Genomic DNA, 14,685 nt, shown 5'->3' with positions numbered 1-14,685 from the left:
TTACAGTGCATTAGTTTTATGATATATATTTCTACCTCAGTAAATCTGAATTTTAAAAAGTTTAAAAGAAAGTTTGCCTTTTTTACTTTACCTGGGCAAATATGACCATTGTTCAGTTTTATATGAATGACAAAAAATGAAAAAACCTTTCCTGGACCATAGTAGTATATTCTGTTGTTTAAATTCTGATACTTAATGTTAATAATCAATTAATCATCTCTTTTCTCATATATTTTTATTACAGGGACTTACGGTATGGCAGCTCCATGGTATTTTCCAATCCTCCCTTCTTATTGGAAGGAGCGATTTGGATGTTCAGAAGTGAAGCAGGAAAAAAGTAATGGCCTTATGTTTACTAATATCATGATGCAGAACACCAACCCATCTGCCAGCAAGACAAGTAGGTCAACGGAATGCATTCTTATGGAGAAGTGATACAAAAATGACATGACTAGTGATTTTAATTAGACTTTTCTTAAAGGCAAAATTATCAACCTTTTAGTCATGGATGACTATATCTACACATATGTGTTTGGATTCTTATGGGGATGAAATTGTGGCTTTTTCTGGGCTCATTAGCTTAGTTGGTTAACATATGGCACTAATTAGGCCAAGATTGCAGAGCCCTTTGTGGTCCAGTTAGACTCATACAGTGAAATATTGTGTTCCTTGGCCACAGTTTGCACCCCTAACTTCAGCCATCTGTCGCTAGTCACAAGGAGTAACCAAGTAACAAGTATGGATAATTTAGCATGACCCATTAGCAATACTGGAAAACATAATTCAAAGCTTTTGTCCTATGACATTGGGTGAGTTGTATCATCTTCATAAAGTAAGGGTGATGGATGTAAGTGGTCCTTTCTGTAATGCCTGAAGGAGCTATGCTGTTGCTGATAATGCCTTCAAGTTGGTTCTGACTCATAACAATCCTGCGTAAGGTTTCAAACTGCCAGCCTTTCAGTTTGGACTGACCTTTTGGTTCAGTACTTATCCTACAATGCCACACAAGAACCCCAAAGGAGGCATTGTTGTTGTTGTTGTTACATGCTGTCGAGTCAGTTCTGACTTACAGAGACCATATATATGGTTTCTGAGAAGCTGCTGGTGAGTTGGAACCACTGACCTTCTGGTTTGAACTGACCTTGAGGTCCAGTGTTTATCCTACAGCACCACACCAGGACTTGAAAGGAGGTATTGTTGTTTTTGTTGTTCAGTGCCGTTGAGTCGGTTCTGACACATAGCGACATTCTGTAGGATCTCCAAGGAGCGGCTGGTGAGTTTGGACTGCCAACCTTGCAGTTCAAACTGACTTTGCAGTCCAGTGCATGAGCCCACAGCACCACACCAGGACTCCATAGGTAGTAATTAGTTAACTAGATTCCATAAACATGGAGTTAGCTTTGCCACTGTAAAATCACTCCTTTTGGACAGGAGTTTCCTAAGTCAATATTGTCCTGCCCAAATGGAGGGCCAAGCCTTCGGCTTTGAATTTGAGTATGTGAGCTCTATGGACTAAGGGAGAACTTGTGACTACAGTGCTGTGTTCTGGGCCTGCTTTTTCCAACACAGAGTAGTGACATGGCCTTAGCGAATGTGCCACCTCCATTTTTATTTACTTCATAACCAAATGCAAGAAGACTGAAGACTATAATTAACCCTTTATTTCTGGAAATGTACTACTTAGAGTGTTGTATTTTTATCGTCTTAGCTTTTAATTAAGAAGTACAACTACTACATTCGTTTTTGAGCTTACAACTGGTCCCTTGATCTCTCTCCAGGTCCGGACTACATGTTTTCCTCCAATATTGAACCTGAACCAAAAGATCTCACAGTTGGAGTTGCCCTGCACGGAGTCACAAAGATCTATGGCTCAAAGGTTGCTGTTGATAACCTCAATCTGAACTTTTACGAAGGCCATATAACATCCTTGCTGGGACCCAATGGAGCTGGGAAAACTACCACCATGTATGTTACTTTGCACTACTTATTTTCACAGATGCATGCTAGTTAATGTTTGCTTACCTCTTTTGTAAAACATGAAGTTATTGTAGATCCTGAATGAAGTAAAGTGGCTCAGCTGGTCTACTATGTTGTTGTTGTTGTTGTTGTTGTTGTTGAGTGCCGTTGAGTCTACTCCAACCCTTAGCGACCCTGGGTATCCAAGGAGCAGCTGGTGAGTTTGAACTGCCGTACTTGCAGTTCAAATGGCTTTGCAGTCTGGCGCATTAACCCACAGGTCCACACCAGGACTCCGTTGTTGTTGTTAAGTGGTGTTAAATCTGTTCCAACTCACAGCAACTCTGTCTAGGAGTTCTGAGGAAATCAGCTGGTGGGTTTGAACTGCCAACCTTGTGGTTCACAGTCCAGTGTTGATTCTACAGTGCCACACCAAGAAGAATCTAAATCATAAGTACCGAACTGTGAGCCCAAAGGCCATATCAGTGCCCACAGATAGATTTTTATTTGATTCACCTAGTGTTGGTTCACCTCTTACATCTTAAAATTTTAAATTAGGTTCAATATATCTAAGTGGGGAATTTTCTAATAAATGTACTTGGTCTCCTTTGGTATGTGCCATTGAGTCAGTTTCAACTCACAGTGACCATATATAGTGTTTCTGAGAGAGGCTGGAGTGCAACATTGCAGCTTGCAGACTAGCATTTATCCTCCATCGCCACACCAGGCCTCTCTTGTTGTTGTTGTTGTTCAGTGTTATCAAGTTGGTTCCGACCCATAGTGACCCTATATAGGATTTCCAAGGAGCAACTGGTAAGCTTGAACCGCTGATGGCTTTGCAGTCTGGCGTATTAACCCACAGTGCCACACCAGGACTCCAGACCTCTTAGGTTTTATTAAGTTCTAGCTACATTGGCTCCACAGTCCTACGTAGAACCCAGTGGTTGGAGCTTATTAGAGACTATTCTCTTAAACAGGTCATCGGATTTCTGGTTTATCCCCAGTACCCACCAATCTGTACTACCTCACACACCCTGTCTGCTTCATTGATTTGCATTTCTGTTCTGACCCATGTATACATTTGAATTTGCACATTTCAAATTTGTATAAACACGTTTGTCCCCAGATGCTCCATCACAAAAAATCCTTGCCTTGATTCAAAAAGAAACAAAAGACTAGCCAGTTCTCAAATATAGAATCAAAAGACAAAGAGAGATACATGGATTGTTTTTCTCCCAGTCAGAATGGAGCTGGGACTCAAATATGTTTGAAGTGACATTCTTCTGAGTGTTTTTGTGATTCGCCTTTAATGTGCCACACCAGATTAGTTGCTGAGTCAGCTCTAAGATGCTGTTGGTTCTCTAACCCTTACTTGAGAAAAAACACAACAAAGCACAAAGTCAGTTGTTGCATATCCTATTTAGTATCATCATGCATTAGCTCAGTGACTGCCAAGACATACTCAAATTAATTTTTTATTTATAAATTAAAGGGAACAAAGCAAGGGCGTGTAAGGAGAGACCGTGTGGCCCCTCTCATATACATGACCTACTTCCTTAGAGCTGACTTCCTAGTGAGAAATAGTGTTTACAAGGTAAGATTTCAAATGGGCAGTGAGAGGACAATGAAGAAAACGGATAAGAAAGGCTTTTGAAAGGGATTTGATTTTTAGCTGAGAAAGCACCATTTTATTTTTCTGTATACAATCTTATAAAGAATTAAGTATATTATTGATACTGCTGTGTGTCTTTATGGAAAGGGATTCATATTATATTGATTCTTTATTTAATCCACACGTGTTTATCGAAGGCCTGCTATGTGCAAGGTGCTGACTTTGAGTAGTGACAAAACAGATCCTTTATGATTAGTGGTGCTTACTTGGTAGTGGAGGAGATGGGTATTAAAGGATTGCCCAGTTTCTAACCATCATAAAGATGTGGAGGACGGTGAAAGAGCAGGTGGGAAGTAGATCTAATAACCTACCACAGTAAATTGTTATTGTTGTTAAGTGCCATTGAGTCAGTTCTGACTCATAGCGACCCTGTATAGGGTTTCTGAGGTGCGGCTGGTGAGCCTGAACCAACGACTTTGCGGCTCAAACTGACCTTGCAGTGAATTAACCCGCAGGGCCACAGCAGGTAGGTTAGGCAAGTGCTAATGGGGTTTGCACAATGGTGGAGCCTGTGAAGATGGAGAGATGTAAGTAGAATCTGGAAACTATAATAGAAGGTTGCATTTGTCATTATTAAGTTTTCTTGAATCAGTTCTAACTCATCATGTCCTTGTATAGTATTTCCAAGGAGTGGCGGATGGATCTGACCCTCTGACTTTGTGGTTAGCACTCCAGTGCTTATCCTACAATGCCACAGCAAGATTCCCCAGTATAAAAAATAACTTCAAGATTCCAGGTTGATACAACCAGTATATGAATGCATCATGAGCTAAAATTAAGTAACATCCGTGCAGGTGCATAAGACATGTTAAGTCTGAGGACTCTGTAAGTCATCTAGGAGATGTGGCATTGTGTGAAAAGCTTGAGCAAGCCTGAAAAAGAGTGATGAGGTCTGGACTAGACCTCTGGGCTAGAGGTCTGAATCAGGGACTCATCAACCCATAAATGTTGTCTAAAGGCAGGGTAAGAGATGAAATTGTCCTAGAAAAATGCACTAACAATGAAAAAGCTCAATTTCTCTCATTTTTACCATCACCATCATCTTAATCATTACTATTTTGTAGGGTTTATGTGAAAAACTTATTAACAACTCAAAAGTAATTTTATTTATTCCTCTTTGATATCATTTCAATTCATAATTTAACCTGGCTTGAGGAGATATGAAGTAGCAATGCTTGCTAACCACTGACATATATTTAGTCCTATTATCCAGCTTAAATGTGTGGTTCATACCACATTTATTTTTTTTTTCACTTGCAGTTCAATGTTGACTGGGCTGTTTGGAACCTCAGCAGGTACCATCTTTGTTTATGGGAAAGACATTAAAACAGAACTGAACACTGTCCGGAAGAGCATGGGTGTCTGCATGCAGCATGATGTCTTGTTCAGTTACCTCACCACGAAGGAGCATCTGCTGTTGTATGGCTCCATCAAAGTTCCACACTGGACGAAAAAGCAGCTGCATGAAGAAGTGAAAAGGTGATCTGCGACAAGAGCTAGAGTTGTTGTTAGGTGCCATCGAGTTGGTACCGACTCATAGTGACCTTATGCACAGCAGAACGAAACACTGCCCGATCCTGGGCCAACCTCACTAATGTTGCCACTCTTGAGTCCATCGATGCTGCCACTTGTCCAATCCATCTCTTTGGGGGTCTTCCTCTTTTTCTCTGATCCTCCACCTTATCAAACATGATATCCTTCTCCAGTGACTGGTCCCTTCTGACAGTATGTCCAAAGGTATGAGAGACGAAGTTTGGCCATGTTGGCCTCTAAGGAACACAAGACTATGAGTTGGCAAATTCTCCCTAAAACCTATAGCTCAGTCAATCAAGCTATGGTATTAATAACAATTGTTGTTGTTGTTATGTCCCATCGAGTTGGTACTGACTCATAGCAGCTCTGTGCACAACAGAATGAAACACTGCCCAGTTCTGCACTGATTTCACAATCATTGCCACATTTGAGCCCATTCTTGCTGCCACTCTGCCAGGCCATCTCATTAGAGGTCTTCCTCTTTTTTTGCGACCCTCCACTTTACCAAACATGATATCCTTCTCCAGGGACTGACCCCTCCTGATAATATATCCGAAGTCTGGGAGTCCTGGTGTGCTGCTGTGGATTAATGTGCTGGACTACAGGGTCAATTTGAACTGCAAGGCCAGTAGTTCAAGCTCACCAGCCATTCCTTGGAAACCCTATACAGGATCACTGTGGGTCAGAACTGACTCGATGGCACTTAACAACAACAACAATGAGAGATGGAAGTCTGTCCATCTTGGCTTCCAAGGAGCATTCTTGCTATACTTCTTCTAACACATATTTGTTTGTTGTTTTGGCAGTCCATGGTACTTTTAATGTTCTTCTTCAGCACCATAGCTCAAATGTATCAGGTCTTCTAAGGTCTTCATGGCTTGTGTTAGGCACACCTTAGTCCTCAAATTGACATCTTTGCTCTTCAACACTTTAAAGAGGTCTTGTGCACCAGATTTGCCTAATACAGTATTGTTTGATTTCTTGACTACTGCTTCCATGAGTGTTAATGGTTGCTCTGAGCAAAATGAAGTCTTTGACAACTTCAATCTTTTCTCGATGTATATGGATCCTGTTTATGGGTCTAGTGGTGAGGATCTTTGTTGTCTTTACATTGAGGTGCAACCCATTATGAAGGCTGTGCTCTTTGATCTTCATCAGTATTTTAAGTCCTCTTTGATTTCAACTAGCAAGGTTGTATCATCTACATGTTGCCGCAGGTTGTTAATGAGTCTTCCTCTGATCCTGATAACAATAGGAAATGCTTTCTCACAAATTCATTGCTTTTACCTATTGGGGTATTTATTCCTGTATTTAAATATTCTATCTATAAATTATTAACTTGGTATATTATTTTTGAAGGACTTTAAAAGACACTGGACTATACAGCCATCGTCATAAGAGAGTTGGAACACTGTCTGGAGGAATGAAGAGGAAGTTGTCCATATCCATTGCTCTTATTGGTGGATCAAGGGTGGTTATTTTGGATGAACCATCCACTGGAGTTGATCCATGTTCTCGCCGAAGTATATGGGATGTTATATCTAAAAACAAAACTGGTATGTATACTTTCTTGTCACTTCTCCGCCCCACACTACACAGCAGCAATGTTTTGCTAAATGTCTACGACTGACTCCCCCATCCCCATCCCAGACCTTCTCCCAGATAAATTTCTGGGTCAATTAGTCCCTGTCTCTCCAGTGCACACTGTGAGTTGAGCATTTCACAGGCCTTTTTACAAAGCTTTCAAATGCAAAAAAAAAAAAAAAAAAAAATTCAAATTCTACCTAGAGGAGCTTAGAATCTAATTAGAGTCACCAAACATATTCAAAGGCAAACAAACTGAAAACAGACTGAGTGCTAACAGGATGTGAAGCAAAGAAGCAATCAGAGTGGAGTGGATTCATTAGAGAGGAATATTCAAAAAGTCTTTAAAAATTATTGCTTTTTAATGGAGCCAGAGATGATGATGTGGAGCGATGGAGCAGCTGGAGACTTTAGATCCAGAGAGGGAGAGTGACTGTGTGCTGAAGACTTGGGGGGGGGGGGGGGCATGGGGGAAGGATTGCATGGAGGGGATTGTAACCATGGCAATGATAACGATATATGATAATGATGGTAAAACCAATGTTCTCCCATGTAAACTATCACATAATTCACAATAAAACATTATATATATATATAAATGGTACTATATTTCAGGAAAAAATTTATTGCTTTTTTTATGGGGAGGAAAGAATAATAAAGAAAGGAAGGAGAGAGGGAAGATGAAAGGAAAGAATGCTGAACGCTTAGCAGTACAGCACAACAAAGAGTTGTCTCTATCAAGTTGTATATAAAACAGTTCTTAGTTTTAATCATTTCTGGTCAGTTGATTTTCAGTTAGCTCATAAAACATGACTCTTCTCTTTACTTGTGACAGAACATGTGTTTTGTTTTGTTTTTAATTTTTGTGAAGATACATAAAACAAACATTTCCCAATTCATTGCTTTCCACATGTACAGTTTAGTGATCTCCATTATGCTAATTATGTTTTGCAATCATCACCCATAATCTTGGCCAAATTTCCCATTATCATAAATAAAACTTTGTGGTGTCTTAAATTATAACTTTCCCTTTTCCCCTCCCTCCAACTCCTGATAAGAACTAACAAAACTTTGTGACAGGATACACACTTGCTAACTGATATATCTTTGGAACTGTATCTTTACTTTTCATACCTTATTGGTTTTGTGTGTATTTTCAAGCCAGAACAATCATTCTGTCAACTCACCACTTGGATGAGGCTGAAGTACTGAGTGACCGAATTGCCTTCCTAGAGCAAGGTGGACTTCGGTGCTGTGGGTCTCCATTCTACCTCAAGGAAACGTTTGGGGATGGGTATCACCTCACACTCACCAAGAAAAAGGTTTGTAGAACAGATAATGCACCTCACTCTGGGGTCTTAAGTTGTTTTATGTATATAGTATCTCCCTAAACCCATTGCTGAAATTCATTTCTACACTAGATTACTGGTTCTAGAACTTGGACAAGCATCAGAACAATCTGAGGACTTGTTCAAACTCAGATTGCAGACCCCATCCCCAGTTTTCTGATTCACTAAGCCTGAGGTGAGGTTCCAGAATTTACAGGTCTAACAAGTTCCTAAGTGATGATGCTGGTCTGAGGACCCCAAGTTGAGAATCTCTGTACTAGATAGAATAGTATCTACATCCTAAAGTAGAGAATCAGTTTGTGAGTGTACAACATATTTCTTTCCATAAAGCTAAAAATGAGATGTTCTGCTTTATCAAAAGCAAATTAAAAGAATATGAAATTATGCATTCACTTTTTGATCAGTATTCCTCAAGTGGCAGTATGGAGACTAACTTCAACATTCCAACAATGCTTTTATATCTCTTGAAGGACAAAATTAAGACCCTTCTACTACCTAAAATAAGGAGCTCTGGTAGTGTAGTGGTTCTGAATTGGGCTGCTAACCTCAAGGTCGGCAGTTCGAAACTACCAGCCATTCTGCGGGAGAAAGATGAGGCTTTCTGCTCTCGTAAAGATTTACAGCCTCAGAAACCCTATGTAGGGTCACTATGAGTCAGAACCAATTCCACGGCACTTAACAACAACAACAACCATCTAAGATAGCATATGATTGAATAATATAAGATTTGTAGATTTTTGCTACCATTTATTTTATAGTTGATCAATCTGACTTGACTTCTAAATATAAAAAGTGGTTCATTGCTATGTTCGTTATCAATTCAAAAAATTATTTATTAGGTGTTAACTATGTCTTAATATGTGGCCAAGCACTGTTCAAGGCACTGGGGATATAGCAGTGACTGGTGATAATTAAAATCTCTGTCTTTATAACAGTTAACTTCTGATGCAGAATAAAAACCTCAGTTGATAAGATAAATAAGGAAATTATTTATAAACATATTATTAAAATCACAATAAGGAAATTATTTATAAAAGTATGATTAAAATCACAAAATATTGATTCTATGTATTTAAAAATCACTTACCGTAAGTCAATTCCAACTCATGGCAGCCCCACTGAACCAGGTTCCATCAGATTATCAGTGGCTGAGTTTGGCAAGTAGATCACTGGGCTGTTTTTTTAAAGTGCCTTTGGATGTGCTCAAACCTTCCACCTTTTGGTTGGCAGTGGAGTAAGTCATTCCTATGTACCACCCAGGGATATTAATAGGTAGCCATTGTTGTGGGAGGAACTAAATAAGAGGAGGGGTCTAGGGGATGCTGGGCAGCACAGTGTTAAGTAGGGATTCAAGGAATATGTCTCAGAAGGTGACAGTCTAGCAAGACTTGGAGGTGGTGAGGAATTGGGCCGTTGATATCTGTGGGTAAAGAGGCATGATAATGGCAAAGCCTCTGAGCTTTGATTACTCTAGTGACCGATAAGAGACCAGTGTCACAAGATGAGATTGAGTGAGAGGGAGGATGGCAGGTGATGAGGTCAGAGAAGGGGCAAGTTTGGGTGGGAGAATGGAGTCCGTAGCTGGGCAATTTGTAAATCACTGTCAGATCTCTTAGTGGAGAGTGAGGTGTGGTTGGACTTAGGCTCAATGTGGCCTAAAGAACTCAGCACTCTGATTCAGGCAGAAGAAGCAGTTGTTGAACTTGTGTTTTTTTATCTCTAGAGTCCAAATCTAAATGGGAATGTAGTGTGTGATTCAATGGCTGTGACAGCAATGATCCAATCACACCTCCCCGAAGCCTACCTCAAGGAGGAAATCGGGGGAGAGCTGGTCTATGTGCTTCCTCCATTTAGCACCAAAGTCTCAGGAGCGTATCTGTCACTCCTGAGAGCGCTGGACAACGGCATGAGTGACCTCAACATTGGGTGTTATGGCATTTCAGACACCACTGTGGAAGAGGTATGCCTAAACATTGTTCTTAAAACAACAACAAACAAAACTGATATAATTTTAAGATTCCTTTAAAAAAAAAAAAAGAAGAAAAAAACAACTTTGCATACTTTACAGATAGATATTTTTAAAGAAATTCTTCACAAATCAGAAAATCATAAAATTATCTCAAGGTTATCCGTATGTAAGACTGACTTTTGAGAATGAACATGTTTCTCCAATTAGAGTCTTCTCTAATTTATTTTTTTTTAACACACAAAAATACTCACTGAAAGTCAGGCGGGACATAAATAAATATTTATTTATATAAATATATACGTTTTTATATTCATCTAATAAAAGTAATAAGGATTTCCAGTCAAAATTGAGAACTGAGAGATTAGAAAATGCTTATACTCTGATTATAAATGAAGTGACCTCGCATCTCTTTCTAGGTCTTTCTGAACTTGACTAAAGAGTCACAGAAAAATAGTCATATGAGTCTTGAACACTTAACACAAAATAAAATTGGAAACTCCAGTACCAATGGCATTGCAACTCCTGATGATTTGTCTGTGAGCAGCAGCAATTTCACCGACAGAGATGGTATGAATCTAATGTGGATATTTTGTTTCATTCCAATAAATGTTATAAATGTGAAAATCTAGGGACAGATCTTTATTTTACTCTTTAATTCAACTTTAAATGTTCTTTCTAAATTCAAAAAGACTCAAGAAATGCAAATCAACTGACCAGTTTCTGTCAAGGTGATTTCGACCCATGGTGATCCCATGTATCAAAAGTTGTTGTTGTTATGTGCTGTGGAGTCGGTTCTGACTCATAGTGACCCTGTACAGGGTTTCCGACGCTATAAATCTTTACGGGAGCAGAACGCCTCATCTTTCTCCCGTGGAATAGCTGGTAGTTTCGAACTGCTGACCTTGCGGTTCACAGTCCATTTCGTAACCACTATGCTATCAGAGCACCTATGTTTCAAATACACATGGTCAAGTCAACTTCTCTTTTTCAAAAATCCTTTGAAAGGATTGGAAGGACATCTTCGATAAGATGGTGATGAATATTTTTTCTACCCCTAGAAATTGTATTCAGTATGTAACTTACTACAATTTCAAATGATAAAATTCTTCTTGTTACAAATATTATCTTGTGAAGTAGTTCACTCCCTGTTCTTAGGCTTGTCCAAGTGAAGGCCAAAACCAAACCCACTGCCCATCAATTCTGACTCATAATGACCCTATATAGATGTTCAGAGACTGTAGATCTTTACAAGAGCAGACAGTCTCATCTGCCTCCCTCAGTATGGAGTGGCTACTGGATTTGAACCTCTAACCTTGGAGTTAGCAGCCCAATGCCTAACCCCCAGCACCTCCAGGGCTAACTGGAAAAATATGTGTACCAATCAAATGCTGAGAAAATTCAAGGAATAAATGCTTCAACTGGCGGAACCTATTTTTAGAAGAGATTGAAATTATTAGTTAATAAGAACACTTGAAAATACTATGACTGGAGAAAGATATCATGTTTGGTAAGGTGGAGGATCAGAGAAAAAGAGGAAGACCTCCCAACAAGATGGATTGGCCAGTAACAGCATCGATGGACTCAAGCGTGACAACAGTAGTGAGGTTGGCCCAGCATTGGGCAGTGTTTCGTTCTGCTGTGCATAAGGTCCCTATGGGTCTGTATCGACTCGATGGCACCTAAAAACAACAAACAGCCCTTGATGGCTGGAAATTATAATAGGTTTTTCTTCTTTTCCTTCCGAGTCTTCAAACAGGACCTGTTTGAAAAAATCATATTTCTTGATACAATTTTGAAGGGTTAGATTCTTTTGACAGTAACTTATATTGTCTATTATTCTCTTTCTGACAGTACATCGTTGAAAACACTATTTAAAGAAGCTTATTGTAAAATGATATATCAATTATGGAGTAGTCATTTTCAGAGTTTGCTTAAATTTGGAAACATCTCCAGGAGCAGAACTTTAATTATACATTTGCCTGGGTCAAAACCTCAGAAAAAGAGACAATCTCTGATCATGGAACATGAGGCTGATCTGTCCTCTGACTTACTTCTCATTTGTAACCTTTTGAGGAATATAGTTATAGAGTTCATGGACTTGAGGATGTGGATTAGAATGGGGTCGTCTGCTCTACCATGTAAATGTTATGTATTTGCCTCATAGTTTGAAACTATTATTCATTCAAAATGTTTCTCTACTTGACATTATCTTTTAGAAAGCACATTTACTCCATTTGATACACCTGTAAGTCATCCACATGTCATTTCTCAAGAAACAGAAAAACATACTAATTAACTTAAAATATTCAATTCCTTATACAATTCCCCTTTGCAGAGATATGAGTTTGCATTTAAACTTGTTCACTCTGTTTAATTGGAATTCATTTTAAATTAAGCAGCTTTGTATTTTTCCTTATCAGCCAAATGAAGATTATGATTTTTGTGCTGCATAATTTGTGACGGAGAATTAAAAATATACACAGAATTGACGAATACTGTCATCTTATCACATGTGAAGTGCTTGGCAGCAGGCCTTGTGAGAAAATGTCATATTTGAACCTATTTTTAGAGGAGACTGGTGAAATTATTAGTTAATAAGAGCTCTTTTGAAGAAGCAACTGTTTATGGTGTTGACTTTCAAAAGCCATGGCATTTTCTCAGCACCTGAGGAGCTTGTCAAAGTGGGGAGAGGGTAGACATTTTTCCAATGATTTCTTTTAGTACCCTTAATAGTAAAGGTAGGAGTCATTTGGTGACACAAATGCTTAAGTACTTAACTACTAACCAAAAAGTTGGTAATTTAAACCCACCCAGAGGGACCTCAGAAGAAAGTCATGGTAATCTGTTCCCAAAAGATGACAGTTTCGAGACCCCTATGAAATGCAGTTCCGTAAATCGAATCAACTCAATGACAACTGTTAATAATAAAGCTGGCAATCGGAAACACTATGAAATCATTCCAAATTGCTCAAAGAATATCATGAATAAATGTTTGAGTTAAATTTTTGCTTTGGAGAGAATTTTATTTTCCTTTATTGAGCATAGATGCATTGGACCTCATGTCAAAAGCAGAACCAAATAGATACATGAGGGTTATCCAATCAGAACTAGTTCTTACACTGGACTGGAGTTTTAGCTTCTGTTTATCTTCATTGAATTCTTACTCTGGATAGACGCTATCTCTTGACAGCTAAAAATTAGTAATACATACTTAGCCTTCATCGAATCTTTGGAGTTTAGGGACAAAATTCATTTATAAAATTCTAGATATCTGACTTTTAAATGTCAAAATACTACGTAAATGATGAATCATATGTCTCTGGGATCAGGATTTACAATTTTCAAAGTACTTTGGCATAAATCTCTATGGGATGTGTTCATTGGTTCTCCATCATCCCAGTGGAGAAACTGAGGCTCAGGCTCAAGACTTGATGAGTGAAGAGCTGAACCTCACAGCCAAACCCTTAAAGTCTAAACTTTTCACATCACTTTACCAAATACTGTCCATCACAGTTTTTTGAAGTTCTTTTATTCCTTAACTTATCAACATTTTCAGAGCAATATTGGGTGTCTTTTTTCTTAAACAGACAAAACCCTGACTAGAGGAGAGAGACTGGGTGGTTGTGGCCTCTTGCTGAAGAAGATCATGGCCATACTCATCAAGAGATTCCACCACACCCGCAGGAACTGGAAAGGCCTCATTGCTCAGGTGATCCTCCCCATCGTCTTTGTGACCACTGCCATGGGCCTGGGCACACTGAGAGATTCCAGCAACAGTTATCCAGAGATCCAGCTCTCCCCATCTCTTTATGGTACTACCGAACAGACATCCTTTTATGCGTAAGTTTGTTCCCTTTAATAAAAAGTCATTTTCAAAATGTTTCCATAGGTATTCTTGTTTCTAACTGAATGCCATGGAATGCTGAAGAATAAAGAACTTAGAAGCCACGGTATCTGATTCTGCCAAAGGAATAGGCAGTTTGATTTATTGCAGCAGGATATTTTTATCACCAGCAAATAGCTTTCTAAGAGGTTTTGTTGGAAGGTCTCTGGGTGATGCAGATGGTCTGTGCTCAGCTGGTAACCTAAAGGTTAGCGATTTGAACCCATCCAGCGGCCTCATGAAAAACTGATCGGCTTTTGTAAGGATTACAGCCAACCCAACAGCCAGTGGGATGTATCCAAATAAACACATGAATCAAAAAATGAACATCTTAACCAGAGTTTATGTTGGCCTAAAAATGACATTTTAACAGATATTTATTTTTCATGACCAGACTTAATTGGAACGCTGGCGTGGCACTGTAAGATAAGCACTGGGCCGACAGGTCAGTGGTTCAAACCTACCGATCACTCATTGGAAGCCCCATACAGGCTTGCTATGGGTCAGAATCAACTCAACGGCTCTTAACAACAATAGATTTTAATCGTGTTGGGTTATGACTTTCCAATCTGTTATGATATAGAGCATATAACTTTTTGTCCCATCCAACAATAATTGAATAATAATGTCAGAATTCTGTAGAACTTGATATGGATAATAGGCGAACACTTAGTACATGTGACAATTAGAATGATAAGGCAGCCAAATAGAGATATATACAATATTTTCTCCATTAGTT

The 14,685-nt window shown here is 39.0% G+C and overlaps 1 protein-coding gene across 1 annotated transcript in view; it reads left to right on the top strand.

Moving 5' to 3' along the window:
* ABCA12 (ATP-binding cassette, sub-family A (ABC1), member 12) overlaps positions 1-14,685 on the top strand; it is a 221,686-nt gene that overhangs the window by 164,200 nt on the left and 42,801 nt on the right. The window contains exons 27-34 of the mRNA XM_006867786.1: positions 245-391; positions 1,779-1,965; positions 4,889-5,107; positions 6,521-6,717; positions 7,907-8,067; positions 9,818-10,054; positions 10,480-10,630; positions 13,651-13,903. Of these exons, the coding sequence (XP_006867848.1) occupies positions 245-391; positions 1,779-1,965; positions 4,889-5,107; positions 6,521-6,717; positions 7,907-8,067; positions 9,818-10,054; positions 10,480-10,630; positions 13,651-13,903 (1,552 nt within the window). The remainder of the gene's footprint in view (positions 1-244; positions 392-1,778; positions 1,966-4,888; positions 5,108-6,520; positions 6,718-7,906; positions 8,068-9,817; positions 10,055-10,479; positions 10,631-13,650; positions 13,904-14,685) is intronic.

Source organism: Chrysochloris asiatica, unplaced genomic scaffold (assembly GCF_000296735.1).
Source record: "Chrysochloris asiatica unplaced genomic scaffold, ChrAsi1.0 scaffold00110, whole genome shotgun sequence".
NCBI lineage: Eukaryota > Metazoa > Chordata > Mammalia > Afrosoricida > Chrysochloridae > Chrysochloris > Chrysochloris asiatica.
The sequence above is the reverse complement of the archived record's forward strand: the minus strand, read 5'-3'. Positions and strand labels throughout refer to the sequence as shown.